At 44.1% G+C, this 21,850-nt stretch overlaps 1 protein-coding gene across 1 annotated transcript in view; it reads right to left on the reverse strand.

Annotated features, from left to right (window-relative positions):
- Positions 1-21,850, reverse strand: part of txnrd2.2 (thioredoxin reductase 2, tandem duplicate 2) — a gene marked incomplete at its 5' end in the record, with an annotated part of 41,192 nt that overhangs the window by 16,335 nt on the left and 3,007 nt on the right. Inside the window, 7 exons of the mRNA XM_083644380.1 lie at positions 7,077-7,251; positions 7,638-7,729; positions 8,255-8,274; positions 13,789-13,859; positions 15,287-15,349; positions 15,934-16,012; positions 19,112-19,186. Coding sequence (XP_083500506.1) covers positions 7,077-7,251; positions 7,638-7,729; positions 8,255-8,274; positions 13,789-13,859; positions 15,287-15,349; positions 15,934-16,012; positions 19,112-19,186 — 575 coding nt within the window. The remainder of the gene's footprint in view (positions 1-7,076; positions 7,252-7,637; positions 7,730-8,254; positions 8,275-13,788; positions 13,860-15,286; positions 15,350-15,933; positions 16,013-19,111; positions 19,187-21,850) is intronic.

Raw genomic sequence — 21,850 nt, forward strand, 5'->3', positions numbered from 1 at the left:
ACAGCCAAACAATTTCATGAGTCCAGGTTTCAGGGGAGAGTTGTACAGTAGTGTCACGTGATGGTTTTCACTTTTTGGTGTAAAAAATGTCCAACTTAAAAACAAACAAAATGATCAGTTTCAGCCTTCAAAAACCTACGTGTGTCAAACCCTCCCTAATAAAGCCTTGTTCATTCTCTGCCCAACAGATACAATTTGATCTTACAATTAGAAAAGAAAACACCTGCCTGGCTGGGGTGGAGCGATGAAGAGGAGAGGCTGATGAGCAACTGGGAAACAATACCCCCCCCCCCCCACCCCCCCGCCATCCGCCATATTCAAAGTGCGATTTCTGCCACTTCCTGTGGGACGGTTGAGTGATGCTGTCGACACTCGGTCACCATGGAGATGGACCATGGACCACCCCCCCCCCCCCCCTTACTCTCCCCCCCTCTCCAGAGCTCCCTACTCCCTGCCTGGGTAGCATAATAAACAGCAGGCCCAGAGGTCCCCACGTAGATGCTATCGGACAGAAAGAATAACAAACCCCCGAGACCCTTTTCCTGGCTGGAGCCGAGGAACAACCACCCCTACCCCCACGCACCCACGCACACACACACACACCGCCGAAGTCAGACCTGGGGGCTACAGGGATCTGTCCATTACCGCAGCATGGGTGGTTGAGGAGGACAGAGAGAGTAGAGGAGGAGAGAGAGAGAGGGGGGGGGGATACTGTAAGCAGCAAGGACTGATTCCCAAAAGCTGAGGTCAGCCCCTCAGAGAGTTACCGGTACGTATTTGACCACAAACCCCCAGGTCCGAGCCCCAGGTTCGAGCCCCCGTGTTACCTCCGGCTTGGTCGGGAAACCACGCAAGCGCATTTGGCCGTGTCTGCCGGATTAAGGGTAGAGCAGGGGGATTGGAAAAACGGGGGGAGAGATCCGGGGGGGGAAATCTCGATAAAAGAAATACATGTGTATCTGTACCTCCATATCGGTCAAACCCTACTGCTAAGTATAGACATTCTCTCTACATATCGGGCCTTTCCTGTCTGTCTGTAGCTGCAGTCACTGAGCTGTATGAGCCACCACAGATCCATTGTGTGGCGAGGACACAACAACAGTGGGCTGGCTGATAAGGGACTTGGGTCGGAGCTTGGACACAGACACACACACACACACGTGCAGTCAGTCACACACACACACACACACACACACACACACACACACGGTTCTGACAGATATACTCTCTGAACAAAGCCTGTTGTGACATTATGAGGAAGCGTCCAGACCGCTAGGCTAATTAGCCACAACAAAACCTCCACAAGTTGAAATGAGAGCTGGACGCTTATCTGATCAATCAAATGAACAAAGACAAAAGGGGGAGAAATGTCAGGGGGAAGCTGCTTTTTTCAGATTATACACTACAGGCTGCCAAAGATTGATTACACTTTCAGTTTCACGCCAAAAAGGATTTTAAGATGCAACTCGATGAGTGGCTCGAAAAAAAAATACTTGTTTCTCTGACATGAGTGTATGAAACTTACGGTATAAAAGGAATAGATCATATATAATCCATATACCCAGAAATTACAGATTAATTTGATCTAGACCCTAATCTACTGTATAATGCCCCTCTCTGTATGCAAAGTTCCGCACAGAGTGATTTGAAAAAGATGGAAAAGGTGACCAACGGTTAGTGACCGGGTAGGCCGTGTCTACCAACACGAGGGTCGCAGGTTCGAGCCCCCGTGTTGCCTCCGGCTTGATCGGGCATCCATACAGGCACAAATGGCAGTGTCTGTGGGTGGGAAGCCGGATTAAGGGTATGTGCCCTGGTCGATGCACGACTAGTGCCTCCTCTGGTCGGTAGGGGCGCCTGTTCGAGGGGGAGAGGAACTGGGCCTGGGGGGGGATAGTGTGAGCATCCCACACGCTACAATACATCCTGTCAGTGAACCTCCTCGCTGTCAGGTGAAAAGAAGCAGCTGGTGACTGTACATGTATCGGAGGAGGCATGTGCTAGTGTACAACTCTCCCCAGATCGTCAGAGGAAGTGGAGCAATGACCCGGGATAGCCTAGCAGCAGGGAATTGTCCAAGTACAATTGGGGAGAAAACAGGAAAAGTCTGAAGAAAACTTTATATTTTCTCTTGATGTTTCTTACCTGACAGCACTGCTACAGTATCATGCTTGCATTTGATCACACGTTGACTACTGCAACATCTCTGCTCCTGTCTAAGCAAGGGCTCCTTCAACCACGAGCAACTGGTGCAGCCAAACCTTTAATCTGAGAAGTGATTTGAAGATGTTACTGTTGAAGCTCCATGAGGTCTAGCCCCAAGATATCACCCATTATGAGCCTGAACGCTGAACTGAGGTCTGCAGGCAGCGCCTTTTTAGCTGCCCCTAGATCCAGCCTGCGTAAAACTAAAGGTGGCCAGGCTTTCAGTCAGAGGCTAGCCCAGACTGCCTGAGGAGCTTAGGCTAGCAGAGTCTGTGCCATCTTTTGAATCCATTAAAAAATATATATTTTTATATCATTCTCTTGATGTGGTTTTTATTAGTCTCACATTTTTTTCTGTTGTTTTTGGCTCTGCTTTTATTCGGCTTCGCTCTAATTCTTTTGACTTTTATCGGCTTTGTACAAATTGGTTTTGGCTTTTAATTTGCCGCCCTGTGCTTTTGCCTGATTTGATTACCTCTGTTTTACTTCCTTGACTCTGTAACTTTGTCTGTACAGCAATTTTCAAAACAAAGTTATCATGTCATTATAAACACTAATCTTGGTGTAAAAGCCACAATATCCAGTGAATTCCTAAGTAATTCAAGAAACTCGAGGCCTTGTATTGTATAACAATCAAGCTTAGCATCCGTGTTCACAAATACTTATCGTAATATGCTATGACATACGAATAATGACAGACATATTTCAATTGAGAACGACGCCTTAAAGTGAAAGTAACAACAATATGAACTGTCACTGCAATTAGGTTCAGATGTTCAGTATCACTACTAGGGTTACAGTTACTGGTTTTTGAATGCATTTTGTGCCGATATTCAGTAAATTTAAACATGTTCATTCCCCCCCAAAAATCTAGAAAATGATAAGTGTTGGTACTTCCGTATCAGTCGTATTACTGTATGTAGTACATCCCTATAAGAAGAAGAATGTATCAAACAAAGCGTTTAGACTTCAGCTCACCTTACACACTACCTCGGAATCCCACTGTCATTTTGTGTGTGTAAAACAGTGCGACAGGGCCTGAGAGATATAGAAGAGCAGTACTCAGTAGGGCTGTGCAATAAAATCCATACAGCAATATATCGCAATACTTTTTTCCGCAATACTGTATCGATATTTCAGAAAAATATCGTGATATATTGCCATATCGATTTTTTTTGCACAGCCGTGTGTTCAGTGACACAATAAGAATACTTTTTATTTCAGTGCGTACAGTAAGACAATCAACACTCAGTAGTTTTTACTAAATTTGTCCACTAAGTTATCAGCATAAAGTGATGTACATATTATTACACTACCTGGGTGGTGCACAGCGTGTTGTATTTTTAGCTCTATTTTTAAAATGTCAGTAAATTATGTAGAGTATTGCAATATATCGCAATATGTATTGTATCGCAATGTATCATGATACAATCGTATCGCGACCCATGTATCGTGATACGTATCGTATCGTGAGGTCCTTGCCAGTACTCAGCCCTAGTACTCAGTGATGCAATCAGCAACAGAAAAGGCAGGAAAACAGTAATCTCCCATTAGAAATGAATGGGAGTTGAAAATCCAAATAACCTGGAAAAAAAAAAACACATCCGCGAGTACTGGAGAGTGGTAGTGAGGAGGAAGACTAATGTGCCCACTGTCCACAACATGAGAGGAAGTGTGGAAATGTGCCGTTTCCTGCCGTGTTTCTGCAGGAGGGAGCACCTGGACAGGGGAGCGGCCCGGAGGCCAGGGGAAGGGTGGAGGGTCCAGGGGCCAGAGGAGAAGGAAGGTACACTACGGTCCCTCCGCTCCCCTCTGGCCTTTAATACCTCCGCAGGGGCCTGGGACCCCGTCTGGCCTCTAGTGTAAGGTCACAGTAAAGGGAAGCGCTCTTGTACTGTCGTAACTCCTGCATGTACACATCAAAGAGGAGAGGCCCCGCCGTCACGCACTCACAACACTAACGACTGCACGGACAAGGTCAGGCTATCATGGATATAGCAGGCTCAAGGTTTTAGCTACTATAGACCTTATTCGATTGACGTCACTCACGTACGGGCACGCCCACCGCCGCCATATTGTCGACATAACGCTGCAGCTCTCAAGTGACAGCCTATGTGGAGCAGCGTTTATAGGAAGCTAGCCGCTGTTAGCGTTACCTGTATCGTTCCAATTGTGTTCGGATGGTGACCTGCGTTAGGCATGGCTGTAGTAATGACAGCAATAAAGTCCCCGTGGTTTGTTTTCTATCTCTACCGTCCTCTGACGTGAAGGGAGCGAGACTGGGGATACGTCAGCAGCACAGGAGAGGTGTGTGGATAGTTAGTTGAGACAGGTGAAACTTTCTGACAGCTCCTCACAGCAAAGTCTGTTCACCTCGTTCTTTTGTTTATTTATTACAGGCATTAACGGCTGCCGTCGGCAGCATACAAATAACAACTGTGGGGTTTTTATTGGTGTCATTACCATCGCTATTTTGTAATGGAACAGAATAGCGAGGACGGTATGTCAACAATATGGTGCCATCCAGGGTTAGCGAATAAGGTCTATTAGGGATATTCTCAAGGCTGTTCCTCCTAACTCTCCACCCCAAAAGCTTACGTGGACCTATCAGAAGAATAACCAATCACAGAAGACCCAACTCACGAGTTGGGTCTTCTGTGATTGGTTATACGGGCAGTATGTAAATATCAATACTACTAACATGCAGGCACTACTTGTGGCTCCTGCTGCTTTTATGCAAATTACTGAACGGCTTTTTGAAATGCAACTGTGTTTTGCTATAAAGTAGGGCTTCCTGCAAACTAATGATTATTTTCAATATCGATTAATCTGTCGATTATTTTCTCGTCAAATCGATTAGTCGTTGGGTCTGTAAAATGTCACAAAATTGTGAAAAATGTTGATGACTTTTTTTTGTCACCACAAGATGACATGCTCAAATGTCTTCTTTTGTCCTGAGTCTGAGCAGCAGTCCACAACACAAAGCTAATCACTTTACTGTCATACAAGCCTAAAGGAACCAGGAAATTTTCACATTTACGAAGTTGGAACGAGAGAATTTTAATCGTATTCTAATTGTCGTATAAGGCAAAATGCCTTAAAGTTGGCTGTGCTTTTGGGCCAACAGTGCAGCCTTTCCATTGGAAATAATAAGAAAAATAAATCCCTGGTGGATCACTCACAGCAGTCAATGTGCTTGATAGATTGTACGCCTGCCTTACTGGGTCACAAAATGTCAAGAGCACTATTGACTGAGAAGATAGGCCATGGCTCTAAGGGACATAGGAAATGCACAGGGCGCACCAGCTCACGCACGACAAAACACCTCCTGATACATACATGCACACTCGCTGCAGATATCCTTCTCACCACCAGTCGCACGCTATTTCAACCGCGGCCGATGCTGCGTCTGAGACGACGTGGGAATTCAGGCGTGGGAGGAAACCACGTCATCTCAGCTGCAGGGTCACACACATCCTTGTCGCTGTCACACGCTACAGCCCCCCCCCCCCCCAACACACACACACACACATAAAGCAGACTGGGGTAGTAGGCACAAGCCGTTGACGTGGGACCCTGGAAAAGCTTGGCAGTCCCAGATTTTTTCGAAAGCGCCTCATCGTCTTTGGGACCGCCTCAACACAAACAAACCGGCGGCCGTGGCCTCGACGGATGTCCCCCCTCCATTGTTGCTCACGCTGCTGGTGGGACGGGCCAAATGAAACGCTAGAATAAAGAATGGACAGAGCAGGGCTGGTGGTGGTGCGGGCGGGCGGGCAGGCAGGGGACGGCGGGCAGGGATGGCAGTGACAGATGCGGGCTCGGTTTCCGCAGGGCTGGCACGGGGCAGGAAGGCCCAGGGAGGGAGAACAAAGAGGGGGAACGCGGTGACCCTGTGCCTGGGTGCATCCTGCCCCGTGCTGCCCCCTCCTCTCCAGCCAGGGAGCCAGAGAGCCAGCGCTGGGTGATTAACACTTCCCCTGGCCATTCCCATCACTCAGGCTTTATTACTTTGTTTTCTGCCTTGATTCCTCTGCTATCTGCTGACGCCGCACTCTATTGAGGATGACAATGAAAGTGATGGCGGCAGGGCAGGCAGAAAGCAGTCACACCGTTATATTAACCGATATAAGGATTTGCATTGCTACACCCCAGGAACATGGTATGGGTGGTACTGTATATTATAGGGTTACCACACCTTATAATTTGAGAACTTTTCAAGGACTTTCCAGGCCCAATTCCCTCAAGGACCCAACAGGGCATAGGTTTGAGACATGGATCAAGGTTAATTCATTACTGTTACAACAGTGACCATTTTTATAATGAGAACTAGCAGGCTTTACAGAAGCTCACAGACAATTAAAAAGAGAGAGCGGCTTGAATGTGTGAACACTTCTCGACTGTGCTGTGTTACACGTTAAGTAAATAAATATCAAAAGAACTTCAATTTCTATTCTTGAAAAAAAAAAAAAATGACCCATGTCTATTTAGGTCTAAAATTCACAAACTATCAAGGATTTCAAGGACCCATGGAAACCCTGATATTACATGTGTTATATATGGGGACAGGGAGAAAGACTCCCAGTTGGTGTCAATTCATTATCAACTAAGTAGCTTTTCTAATATCCAGTTTATACAAGAGACTCGAAGCAAGAGGGCAGTAAGCTGGCTTAGTGTTTAGAGAGACTCTACCTCAACTGCAGATTGTTAAAGTATCGCATTCTACATCGTCACGTGAATTAAAGTTTCTGTTCCAATTAATTTGAAAGGGAGCTGACCTTGAACAAGACGCACACACACGCACACACACACACACACACACACACACGCGCACACACACACACACACACACACACACACACACAACTCACCAACAGCCCACAGCACGGAGTCGTAGGTGTCCTTGTGCTCGGCGCCCGTCTGGGTGTGGGTCCAGGTCACCTGCAGGGCTCCTGATGACAGCTTGTCCACCCTCTTGGGGACACACTCCCACACAAACGTGGTCCCATAAGCCTCCATGTAGTCTGTCACTAGACCAGCCATTTGCTACAGAAACCGTCAGGAGACAATAGCCACATTTGAAGATTTACAAAAACTACAACTTTATGGCTTAAGTTCCATTGTGAAGTATTATTGTTATTTAGACCATAAAAGACGCATGCATCTTAAGCATAACTACTCAGTGGCATGTATAGTCTACTACTACTATGTCTTGCACTGTCTCTTTTCTTGGTACGAGTGATTGGTTGTTGTCCTTGTACCATGTATGCAGTGAGAAAATCTGTAGCTGTGAATACGTCTCTTCATCAACATCACCGAGGCCAATGCCTGTACATTTTGTACTTTATAGTGATTAACGTTCCTATAAGCTGGACAAAAAGATGAGTGGACAGCGACGGAACAGGAATGGACTGTGTTAGGGAGAGCAGTACCTGATCGAACCCCCGGAGGGCAATGCTGCGTGCCATGACTGTGGTGTCCAGGCCCATGCCTGTGAGGAAGCCTGCACACTCCAGAGCCACGTCTGAACAGCACCTGGTTCAGGATTACAACGCTTATATGTAGTGGATCAGCATCCAGCAATTTATGTGTGGAATCATTCCTGCATACCAAGTAAGAGGCTAAAAGAGGGGGAAGAGGCATTGTTGTGTTTGTGCAGCATCAAAACCAGATGCTGGTCTTTTATTTGCAAAGAAATCTTAATGTTTGTTTTATCAGGATTCACCAAATTGCCTGGGTTTGCCGCAGAATAGAATAATATAGGTGCCAGGAAGCACAGACAACCAAAGGGACAAAGGTTTTCTTTGACTGACACCTTATCTAAAGGGTCTCAATGCGGTAAATCTCACCGATATGGTACGCTAAGGAGGTAAACAAAAATGAAAAATGACTATGCAACTTTGACACAGGTCTGTCTGATCACAATATTAAGTCTCTAGGGCAAGAGAGGTTCATCACTCAGCTATTGACCACACACTCCTGGACTCTTCCAGCAAACTATGCAGTGGCTTCAGTTACAAGCCACGCTCACTGGCACACAAAAGGATACAGCTGGCTCCAACCACAAGCCTGCAAAACACAAAGAAAGAGAAGCTCTTTAGCAGAAATAATAACAATACAGTCAAAATACAGGTAGTGTATTATACAGTATAGGCCAGGCGTTTTGTACAATGCACTTGGGCCAAATGAAACAAAGCAAATCCTAGGCTGAAAATGTTTACTTTGAATCCTAGAATTACGAAGGTGATGAATTACAAAACTTCATAACCTCGGAGGGGAGTGAAGAAGTGCGAAGAAAATGTAGACACAAAAATAAATGTGTGTGTGTGTGTGTGTGTAGTATGTGCACTTGCGGCGTCGCCGCGTGTGTGCGTGTGTGGTCCAGGTAAAATCACACTTGTTATCCAGCCCTGAGATGTGTGGCATTGCGGAGGGCTAATTGCTAGCGTTTAGGCTAATCCCTGCGGATGGGGTGTGCCGTGTTCAGGGCTCAAGTCCACACATCAGCCCGCTGAGTGACGCCTGTCACCCGCATGGATGAGGCCCCTCTCTTTCCCTTGTTTTTGAACCAGCGCGACCCGGACCTCCTCTCCTGAGGTCTCCCCCACCTGACAGATCGGACAGCCTGCGGCACATCCTGCCCTTGTACATGCTAACTATCCACTAAAAGCTGCAATAGCCCTTCTCCCCTTGTCCGTGTAATGCACAGCTGCACTTAGCACGTATTGTGCAGCGGCTTAGACGAGATTAGGAGAGGAGCTTTAGCCTGATTCCTCACTTTCATCACTGACACACCGGCTCTTCTTCTTCAGACAGTGTGCTTCACACAGTGGTCTGGAGTCTGGAGGCATTTTCCAGCTGAAGGTTGATCAAATGTACCTTGCTGTAGAGACCCTTTTACAGCGTTTAAAGTTTAAACAATGGTGACGTTAAACAAAATTGGGCATGCAGGCACATTTTGGCAACAGAAATAATGGCGGAGATCAATAGTTAGTTAGTGACACAGTATGCAAGGACATTCAGTATCTAATGTATGTCACCTACACACCGACTGTCAAACAGTGAGCAACCTCAAGATTATTATGCACTTAATGAATCGGTGGAAGACACTGTCTGCAACATGGCCTTATTTCATTGGCCAGATATATACAGGGATCAGTTAGCACAGGGGTTCCCAAACGTACGGATGCCGCGGCCCACCTTGAAATCTGAAAATCTTCAACCAACCCTTTAATCACAGCTCTGATCAACACACTAAGATTATGTATTTCCCCTACAGTATATGTTTTTTATATTATATATTTTTACTTCATTAACAGAGAATGTGAACTTGGGCATAGGGAAATTTATAATCCATCCACATACAAAAACATTTCTTCAAAATACCCAAAAGCACATTGCCAACATTTTCTCCCCCCTTACTCACCAATTTGCACGCATAACACATTTGACGAGACAAAATGTGATGATCAACAACAGAAGAAATCAATCCACAAACAAACTGTTAATGTTATTTAGCTGTGAAGAATGCTACCTTATCTGTAAAGGGGAAACGTGTGGTACCCATTGGAATAATTTTCCTTCAGATAAATTGAGCTGAGAGGTCAAGGAACCCCTTTGAAATAGTTTTCCCTCGCCCAAATGTAACCTACGTTTGGAGCATTATTTAGCACCCTTCCCAACCAGCTAGCATATTATGTCTTCGGTCTTCTAGTTTCTTCTGATAACAGGATCTCCACTGTAGCTTTAAAAATGACCCTGTTACAGCCATTTGATTACCCGCGAAAATCGGGAGTTTTGGCAGACCACTCGCGGCCCACCTGCAGTACCTCCATGGCCCACAGTTTGAGTTAGCATATACACCAAATTTGGGGAAATTAGGAGCATACAAGTCATCATATGCATTCACGTTATCACGATAATGACCATGATTGTTAAATACCAGGATACTTGAATCAAATTACCTTCCTGTACCATGAATCCATACATTTATAGCATGGGTGGCACCTTTGGGAATCTGTGACATTACATCTACTCAACTGCTAATGGAAGAGCTACATCAAATACAAGTTCGCTATAAACGTTTGATTTCAATGTGTAGAGTAAGCTAAGTCTCTGTGTAGCTTCAGGAGATCCACTGCAGCTTAACACAATTTCTGTTTCCAAAGTGCGTGCACATCTTTGTCATCAGGTGGGTCGGCCAAAAAATAGTCTCTACTGAAAAATGTCAATCTGTTCCATTGATTTTGATTTTCCTACAAAACAGCTATGCTGCCTGTTTGAAGATGGCAGTGGCAGAAAACAGCCAAAAACGGACTCAAGGGAAAACGAGGTTGGTCAGTCCAAACTAAGTGTGGCCCAGCTGGACTCCCCTCAGAGGTGGCACAATGTGAGAAGCAGCCATCCACATAAACAAAACCATGATGAAACTCTTGAGGCTTGGCTCCTGAAGGCATGCCTGAGAGGCAGCACCTGGCTGGGATGGGATCTCAAGCCAAGGCCTCACTGCAGCCACAACTCCCGAGGAAGGAGCTTTTGTTCATTGGTGCGCTGCCGCTAGCGCTAACCTTGGACAGTTTCTCAGCAGACCCAACACACTGATAGAGACACTGTGTATCTGAACACTCCTGTGTGTCTGGCTAGAAACTGGGTGGCGTACAATGATAGGGTATTTTGGCAAAGGCGATTTCAACTTTGATCTTTTTAATCAAATGTAGCTTACACTCCCTGAAAGTGTTTCCGTTGGACCAAAGTTTCAGAGTCAAAGACAGACAACTTGTGCTACACGATGCTACATGGACTGCATGACAATGTAAAACAGCCAACCATGTAAAACCCTGATTATAGACTTTGTTTTTGCCCTTTCATGTTTGGCTGATAACACCATATAATGTATCAAAACTTCAAAGCTCAGCACTGAAATCTGCTCCAAGCCAAACTAAGCCAGGCACTTTGAAAGAGCTCAAACCTGACTAAAGGCTGAAACGGCTAATAATTTACTGTAACCAAGTTGCCAACAACAGCATTCTTCAACAATATTAAACCCAAGCTTGAACTGTCAAGGTCTAGGAATGTTTTATGAATTTTTGGGGAATTTCCTCCTAGTAAGTGCCTTCAATAAGAAGACGCAAATCAACCAGTGTGTACACTGTCAAATGCAGGGTTCATCCAATACGGGTTTTTGAAGGCTTTTGGAATTGAAACTATCAAATATTTTGCCCATATTCAATATATTTAAATTTGTTTTATTCCTGGCAGGGTGGCAAATCTTTTTTTTTTAATAAACCCAGGATGAGAGCTTCTGATAGACAACCAGTGTTATATGCAATCCAACAAACTGCACCATTACCGTATTTGAAGTGGACGACAATATCCGGCCAATATCAGATTTTTAATAAAAGGTTAAAAGGTTTTTAATGAGACCAATATATGGAACCCTGGGCCAGCATCAGTCCTGTAAGCACTTGCTCGTAGCGTGATGATGATGGTGGCCCCCTGCTGCCTGAGGCCCCAGGGCCTGAATCTGTCATTCAGTTGCGTACGTGCTCCGAGGCCCATTAGACAGCCATCACTCGCCTGGAGCCCCTCCCTCCCCACTAGCCCTTCCTGCAGCAACAGCCTATCATAGCTCACCTGCACAGCTGACAGGCAGCTATGCAGCACAACAACTCCTGCTGCTAGCATATGTCGGTGAGTAACCCTATGGAGGAAGCTAATGCTAACGCTAAGCCCTTACAGCCTGCGGGCGGGCAGAGGGCCCTACAGGCTGTCCCACACTCACATCAAAGGGCTTCCTGGTCTCAAGTGGTCTTTCTGAGTGGATAACTCTGCTTCCCATACAAAGATGTTTTGTTGAGTGGGTGAATATTACAGTGGTAATTGTTTAAGGATGGTATGTTCCACCACTATGCATGCAGTACAGTGGGAGCAGGTAGGTCAGCAGCAGTCCACAGACAGGGACTTGCAGAGTATAAATGATTTCATACTGCCACCAAGTGGTCAAACGGCTAAACAGCAGACTTATTCTTTATTGGAATACCAGTCAAAGTCAAAGGAGGGGAATTTGACAAGAGCAATTATAGAGGAACTACTGATCATAAACAAGACAGAAAGTTGGAATAAGGCAGTGTACACACACTGTCAAAAATACACCAGGATTAATGTTCAGACAAAATAATCCAAAGCCGCATTAAAAATAACAAAAACAAAAGAATGTATATAATCAAAAAGTAACAAAATCTCTGCCCCAGGTGAAAAGACGCTAGATTCATATGCGGCTTGAATATTGGAATAATTATTTCCTCATATCCGTCACCACGGAGCACACAGCCGAGCTATACCACAACCGCCAGTCATCGTGTCTGGGTTGTGCCGGGAGGAAACATCGGGGAAAGACCAATTAAGCAGGTGATGACAGGAGGTAAATGGCTGGATTAAAGGGCTTGTTCTGTAAAGGTCAGGATGCACGCTGCTAATCTGAGTCAGGAGGTGAGGACAGGATGACAGGAAGAGAGGAAAGCAAACAGTGTGTCACTGCTGCTCAATGGTTACAGTGCGTGACAGAGGGGCACGTCGTGGCAGCCAGCTGGGCAACACCAGGGTACAGCAGGGCAGCAATGCTGCCAGGGGTAGAGCTTCAACTCCCTGTGTAGCATCATATGTAGAGTATGGCAACAGCACAGGTACAGCAGGGCAGCAATACTGCCAGGGGTAGAGCTTCAACTCCCTGTGTAGCTTCATATGTAGAGTATGGCAACACCAGGTTAAGGGCTATATCCTGTATATCTATATCGACAAAAGAAAGTATACGTGGCAGGGGAGGATAAATGTCTCTAAACAACATTTAAACATCTAAATGTATCTAAAACATCACTTAAACCTAGGAAGATAATAATAATACTGTATATAGCCTAATCGTGTAAAATCGATTTTTTTTTTACATTCAATATGTAATGAAACTGCCTCATATCCATCCTATCGGAGGTGGATGACATTGACTGGTCAATATCTCATTGATAAATTATACTATAAAGGAAGCAATTTCTGTGGGCAATATTGTATGCCCGTCGCATATCTCGAGAACCGTTTGTCCGAACTACTTCACACTTGGCGGATGTATCGCTGGGGACCCAGGGACGTGCAGCGTCGGATTTGATGCAATTTGGAAAACCAATACAAGGTCAATGGCCAATGGGGTCAGGCTCGTATTGGTTGGCTAACTATCTGAAGCTAGCACGAGGAACAGCATGGATTGTGCTGAGAAAGGAATCTACCAATCATCATCATCATCGGTAAGTAGCAAATAGGGCTAGGGTTCCAAAAATCAGAACTATCCTTTTAATAAACTTTGAATAAACAATTAAACAGTGCTCTGTGCAGCAGTGGGGTGAACGGGCACTGCACTAGTAAATAAAATAATACAAACCCTACATTCAAAGTATGGAAAGGTGCATCGGAGAAACACATTCACCAAAGAGCATACTGTTACTGTATTTCTATGTGGATCAACGACCATAGATACAGTATCTCTATCGTGTGTGTGTGTGTGTGTGGGAGGGGAGGCGGGGGGGGAGGGTGTCTCACGTTTTTCCCGGAGACTCTTTCAGCCAGAATATGTCATCACTAGTGATGCCGTGCTCCATCGCTCCGGGGATCTGTAACGAAGCGGCAGACACTTTCAACACTGTCACATTTGCCAGCCTCTTCATAAAGCCACAGCATCAATAATGTCAAATGTATCAAAGAGAGAGAGAGAGCGCTTAGCTCTGTAATACTTTATGACGTTTCTTATCAGCTTGTGCCTACGCCTGCCTGCCCCGACCAGTCTGACGCTTACCAACACCAGCTACTTTGTCACTCCCACCCGTCTGTCTGCTACCGGCTTGACACACAGATCCCACTTTAATACCAACGACCAGGGTGGGACCAGGGTTACTTGACCCAACCCTTCTTTTGTCATTACACACAAAGTCCGTCAAGTTGACACGTCAAGTTGACGTGTCAACACGTGTTAAACATGTGTTAATCCCTGGGCATGACATGTGTTAATCCCTGGGCATGACATGTGTTAATCCCTGGGCATGACAATTCAGACCTGCCCTGGGTCATGACCCAAAAAATAGCATAGCAATCAGCATAAGCCAGGGGTTCCCAAAAAAGAATGCCGGGGCCCACTTTGAAATCTGAAAATCTTCCCAGGCCCACCCAACCAAAATAGCCTTACTCTGCCAGACGGGGGCGGTATTGTGTTCACAAGACACGCACGGTGGGTGGTGGTGTTGTGAACTCAATACCGCCCCATCTGGCAGCGTCAGGTTACCAACCGAACCCTTTAATCACAACTCTGATCAAGACATGTAACTAAGATCATGTATTTCAATATATATATTTTTTTTTATTTCATTAACACAGCATGTGAATTTGGGCATACGGAAGATTAATAATCCATCCACATACAAAACATTGAGGCAAAATACCCAAAAGCCAGATTGACAACATTTTCTCCGCCTTACTCATCAGAAATATTTGTGTGCAGCCGTGCACGGGGGTTAAAGTGGGATTTGGCAGGTAATTCTGAAAAGAAAATGCACACGCATTGCACTTCCTACCACCCTCCAAACGATGCACTGGACTTTTCTTTGCTTTTATTCAAATTAGCCTGACATGGTTTGAAAGCTGGCAGGCAGGGGTACATCACCCAAATATGATTTATTAATCATGTTAGTAATGTTCGTTACTAGCTCAAATGCTAATGTTTAACAGTATGTATGATAGAGATTGCAAACGACATTAGCGCCATGTTCCAGGATGTATAGTAAAATAAAAACATGGTCCATTTGGTAGTTTGTATCCGTAAAAAAGAAACATCAAAAGGCCACTCACAGCCCACCTGCAGTACCTCCACGGGCCACGGCCCACAGTTTGGGAGTCATTGGCATAGGCGATTAGCATAACAAAAAGCAACCCGGGTTAACCCTTACTTACCTCAAATCAACCTGGGAATAACCCTGGTTGGAGCCTTGGTGTGAAATGGGTAAGAGAGGGAGGGAATAGAGTCTGGGAAAGAAGATACGGTACTTACATGTGTAGGGTATTTTGGGCGTCCCCCAGTTGCAATCACAATGTTCTTGGTGGTCAAGATCATCTGGAAGAGTAACAGCACTTGTTCAGGTCCTTCTCAAAACCACAAAACGGTACTGTAAAAACTGTATCCCTATTGAAAGCTATTGATGGACACATTTTGAAGTGACTGAAACAGGTAACATTCCTCTCAGCCAGAATGGGGTGGGCATATACGTACTGTATGAGTCAGATGAGTTTCCATAGAACAAAGGGGTCATGAATTGTTATTGGTCAGTTGTTGTTTGCAAAATCCAACTGCTACAACTACCTTTTTAGCGCTGATATGGTGAATTTGGATTTTGCAATTCAATTTCTAGTAAGATTGAGGAGAAGTGAAAAAAGATTGGAATTACACTCAAAAGATGATTGGTTGAAAATAAAATAAATAAATACCGTACATCAAATAAGATTAAATAATAGATAGGAAACACTGCATGACAAAAAATCAATTACATAAAAATAACGCAATAAAAAGGGCTTTATAAGTGATTTATGCCATTTTGATTGTATTTCAGTCATTGTATTTATGCCCTTTTTTTTTTTTCAATCACAACGGGACTAATTGGTTAAATAAATAAATGCATTTTATTTAAATGATCATCTCACCTGTTTCCCTGCTTTGGTCAGCCCTTTAACTGTGTGCTCATCCACCAGGCTTCCTTTGATGTTCAGATACTTCACCTCCCTGCAGAACACAAGATACAGTAAATACAGTCGCTGGGTGCTCCTCGGGATGCAGCAAGATATAGTGAGCTATAGAGAGTGGTGAGAATGAAACAGATGACTATAATAGTGTAGTCATTCACTATACTGTATTGTACATATTCTAATTGGGAATCATTTTGAGTCAACAAGAGAGAAATTAATCTTTGCTGATTTTGCTGCATGGAGGAATGCCTGAAACTCCTTTATCCACTTTAGAACCATTGGTACAGTGCATCAGACATCAAGTTCTTTGAAGATTCTGTCTATTATACATTGACTCTTTAAAACTTCACTTTATTGAATAGGTACTCCAGTCCTCAGTTTAGAGTGAAATCCATTTTATACCTGATGAATATGGACACAGCCATATGGAAAGTGATGAGTGCCAGCAGAGACTGCATTTCAATAGTGTAATTGTGAATTTATCATGCTCATACTGAACCATTGACGACAAAAAAAAAAAAAAGCCTTGAAATTGAATGAGCTTATTATTGAATTCAATAGATGAATCCAAACTATGATTTCAAATTCAGCTTTAAAATTTGATACCGAGTTCTCAGAGACACATCTAGGGACTTGAGAAAAAGCAGACGAGTTCAATTCAAAGGTGTCTGAATTTTTGCAAGATAAATGCAATCTCTGCTAGCCTAGCACTAATCTCTTTCATACATCTATGCCCACAAAACTGTCAATTTAAATATCCATACCAGCATAACTATATTGCTTCCCAGAAGAATATCATTTAACTAATATTATTTAATTGCTGATTAAAAATAAATAGTTAACTGAACATCTGTGGTGTTTTTTTTAAAGACAATGTATTACACCGTCACCGACACATTACCACTGCATCACATCATTCCTAACGATGCCTCTCAGCTGTTCCAAGACCTGTCATGGCTAATTGCTTATTATTAAAATGAAATGAAATTCTGCCAGAACCATTTCTAATAGGCCGAGACCATGCGAAGGCTCCCGCTGCATAGCAGTGTATTGTTGGTTGAGCATGGGCACATCCAGACAGAGGTTAGCACCTGTTTACCCTCCAGCTAGCCATTCAATCAACATGTGGTCCTGGCCTATCAGTCATGCAGCTGCATGTGCAGCCTTCAGCAATGTCTCATAACCAGGAGAATGAGTGTGTGGGGGGGGGGGGGGGGTGTACAAATAAATAAATAAACAAACAACTAAATAATTTATAAATAAATAAATAAATAAATACATAAATAAATAAATAAATAAATAAATAAATAAATAAATAAATAAATAAATAAATAAATAAATAAATACATAAATACATAAATAAATAAATAAATAAATAAATACATAATTAATTAAATAAATAAATAAATAAATATATATTTTTAGGATATAAGAAGAAGTGAGACAAAAAATGTTATTGAAAAGGTTTTTGAAAAACAATACCAATATTTTTGTATTGCAGCTGAAATGTTGTGCCTATATTCAATATCCCCCCTCATTTTCATGCCAAATACATTACATTCAGTGAAAAGGATCAAGAATTGTATTCTCATCAGGGTAGAAAAGCCTCTGAAACAGCATTTACGTCTTGCTGGTGAAACTCCTCTCTGTCAGGTGAAAAGAAGTGGCTGGCGACTGCATACATGTATCAGAAGAAGCATGTGTGCTAGTCTACTAGCTCTCCACAGATCACAGGGTTTTTTCTGCATAGAGAATTACGAGGCAGCCACCTCCGTCAAATCTCCTGCCACCTCCAGCCTTCAACAAAACCCTTGACAGGTGTCTTCATGGAAAACACTTTTTTCTAACAAGTGTTGCACAAGCAGCCTTCTGAGTACCTTTGCATTAGTCATATCAGCATAATCCACATAGTAAAATTTTAATTCCAGCTAAACACACACACACACACACACACACACACACACACACAAAACACTATATTGGCCGCCTATCGGTAATCAGTGAATTTTCCCCCACTAAAATCGTATCATCTCAAAATACCCTTATTGGTCAATGGTCGGGCTCTAGTAGCTATGTTAAAACCATCCGGATCCGTGAACTCACATTCTGTTCATCTCGTGGATCCGTCTAGACTCAGTGCTGTGCACAGTCATTTCAGTGGGTGGAAGTACTTGCCTTGATAGACAACTCCTTCAGCCAATCAGCATTGGATCCAGTCAAATCCAAATCCACTCAGGCGAAGACATCTTTTATGCCGAGAAACTCTGCTGGTACATACTCCTGTACTTGTTTAATTGTTGTTATTGAGTCTATTTCTGCAATAACTGCACTTTATGGCTATTTAAACTCGACGAACGTTGACATTACGTTACTGCTCGAGGCGGACAGCCACGGAAGCAGCCATTACCGTTTTGTTTGACATCGGCGTTCCTGATTGACCGGTTACGATGTCAACTACTAGGCATGTCCCTGATTGGCTAGTGCCTAGGGGTGGGGGAAAAAATCGATACACCATAGTATCACGATATTTTGCCTGACGATATTGTATCGATATTTGGACACCAAGTATCGATATTTGAAAATTCCAGATGTTGCAGTCCGCGTCTGCAGTGGCGTATTGAGTCCAGAGGAGCTTAATAATGTAGCCTACATGTGGGGCAAAAACAAAACAAAACAAAAAAACACTGCATGTTTTACTTCCGGTGAGGTCAAGGAAAAGGTAGGAAAAGGAGTTAGACAATATATCGAAATATCGCAATATTCAATATATCGCAATAATATCGTATCGTGACTCAAGTATCGTTTTAGTATCGTATCGTGGGCATCTGGTGATTCCCACCCCTACTAGTGCCCTTTGTAAAAATCTGAAAGCGCCCACGCAGGGTGGGAGGCCAAATGGTCCCACAGAATGAAACAGAATGTGAGTTCATGTGAGCGGATGGTTTACCAGGCTAGGGCTCTAGTACCTCAGCCTCATTTTGAGCCAGGGACAACCCTGGATCGGCAGAGGGGTGGAGCAACCACAATGGCCAGTATCTGGTATTTCATTAACGGCTAACATCAACCTGATATCTAATCTCTTCAATGTCACCACAACAGCACTGGAATAAAATACATCTGCGTCTGCGTCACTCACTTGCTCTGGAGCTGAACCCTGTGACCCCAGTTTAAGGATCTGACGTGGTTCTGGACCGCCTCTGCCATGGTGGCCCTGGAAACATACAAGAGGCACCACGGTACTGTACCAGACTGCTGTCAGACAACATGCAATCCTGATCACGTTCAGGCTAGAGAGAGTGGATCTTCTTAGAAATGTGAATACCGTAAATTCCGGACTATAAGCCGCGGCTTTTTTCCCGTTTTTTGGCCCCTGCGGCTTATATAACGGTGCGTCTTATCTATGGATTTTTTCAGAAAAAAAAAAAAAAAAAAAAAAAAATCTCTCTTTTTTAGCACTCTTTCTAACTATAAATCCACTTCTGTTTTAATTTCCTCTCTTGCCCTCTTTTCACCACACCGCGGACACTGTGTGCACTGTAAAAATAAACAACGGTGGTGTTGTGTTATGTTGTTTTGTTGAAATGTTGTAATACGGTAAATGGGAGCTTCCTCAAACAGCCATCTCTTCCCGACAATCCCCTCTGTGCGTGACCACTTACATATGGTAATTACGGTAAGCAAACGGCCACTCGGGCAACAACTCCCTCCCCCGACTACCAGGAGAAAATCACAAACTTCGGCGAATTCACACAAAGGAAGATCAAGGAATATTCACAACAAGACGAGCAGTAGAAGCAACACTCTCACTTACCATGGGGAAGGTACGCAGAAATTCACACGAGGCAGCTTTCAAGTTGAAAGCAGTCAATCTCGCATTAAAAGAGAGCAGCCGCCGATCAAACAGAGCAGCCGCGCGTAACCTGGGCAAAAGGGACTGTCCGTCCGGGGGAGAACTACTGAACAACTCCCTCCCGACTATCAGGAGAAAATCACAAACTTCGGCGAATTCACACAAAGGAAGATCACGGAATATTATAGGAGTGTGAAAACATCCACAATTACCAACGGGTTCCAAAACGCTGGACTGCTGCGGGATGAAGAGGATGACGCCACGGGGACTGCCCCCTAGTCCGATACCTCACGAGTCCGATACCTCACGAGTCCGACACCTCATGGTTTTGGGTTAGGGTCTGGGGGAGGTTAGGTTTAGGCGTGGGGGTGGGAGAGGTTAGGTTTTGGGTTAGGGTCTGGGGGATGTTAGGTTTAGGCGTGGGGGTGGGAGAGGTTAGGTTTTGGGTTAGGGTCTGGGGGAAGTTAGCCTCTTTTTTCGGACTCGTGAGGTGTCGGACTCGTGAGGTATCGGACTCGTGCCATGGCACCTGAAGGAGAGAGGAGAGTGGTTGACGAAGCCACCCTGAACCTGTTCGTTTCCGACACTGAAGATGAGGACTTTGGTGGTTTCAGTACGCAGGAAGAAGAGGAAGACGAGGATTAGTGACTTGACTTCTCTGGTTACAGGTTTGCTGCACATATACGGTAGCCTATTGTTGTGTGATTTTGTCTGGGGATTAGTGACCTGACTTTTGTTTTGTTTTGTTGAAATGTTAATAAATGGGAGCTTCCCCAAACAGCGATCTCTTTCCCGACATTCCTCTCTGTGCACGAACCCTTTCATATGGTAATTAAACATCAAAACACCCGCGGCTTATAGTCCGGTGCGGCTTATAGAAGAAAAAAATAGTCAATTTTGGTCCCGCGGCTTATACACCGGTGCGTCTTATAGTCCGGAATTTACTAATAAAACACTTGCAACTAGAATACTGCACTTGTTGTGTTAACTAAAGCCCAAAACATGTTTCAACGTCAGCTTCAACTTGGGACGTTGTCGTCGGCAGCTAGACATACAAACTCGAACATTACCTTCACGAGGGTATCCCAGGGAAGTGCCCAGCAAAATGAGTAATTGTGTATTTTCTCTATGATTTCAATGACTAAGTTAGCCCAAGGGGAGTTCACTCTATCCTGTTATCTCCCCATCTACATTATACTTGCGCTGTTCACATCAGCTGCATCGACCAGACGGTGCATCACATTTTTGGGGAGCTGCACGCTGGCAGTGCCATAGGCTCGCTGGTCTCGGCGTAGCCAGCGATAGCTTTGACGCCCGAGTATAAGTTTCTCTTTAGGCACATGAATAATTACTTGGGTGCATTGACTCAAGGCATCGTTAAAAAAAAGAGAAAATGAGCTCTTAAACAAAAATTCTACACACCAGTCAGTTAGAGCATCAAGCCTCGACAAAAGGACATTCAAAAGCTGAGGGAGTAAAAAATATATAATTTTGACAACACAAGTACCGTATTTATCTGGAAAAAACAAACTAAGAAACAAAAACAAAAAATAAATCAAATAAAAACATGAGCAAAAGATTCATCCCATGTTCTTTTCTTTGTTTTTGAGCCATGTCAAATTAAAACTATTTTACTATACTATTTTTTCTATTTCGCTTTTTTGAGGCATGGTGCCCCGACTGACTGACTGGCTGGGTGTGTGACTGACTGACTGACTGACTGACTGAGTGTGTGTGTGTGTGTGTGTGTGTGTGTGTGTGTGTGTGTGTGTGCATGCGTGCGCGGTCTCATTCTCCCTTTTGATGTTTGTATTCTTAGAAATTAACCACAAAATCCTATGCATGCAGTGAGTGGAGAGTTTGGAGCAAAAGATGAATGCACTCTCTCTCTGCACCTTGAGTAAACACCATAGCACTCGCATCAAATTTGTCAAGAAAGAATTATTTTAGAACTGCAGGCAGTCTCTATATGTCCTACTGCACTTATATCACTAGATGGTGCTGTTTAGCCACTCATGATTATTA

Source organism: Poromitra crassiceps (assembly GCF_964638095.1).
Source record: "Poromitra crassiceps genome assembly, chromosome: 10".
Lineage (NCBI taxonomy): Eukaryota > Metazoa > Chordata > Actinopteri > Beryciformes > Melamphaidae > Poromitra > Poromitra crassiceps.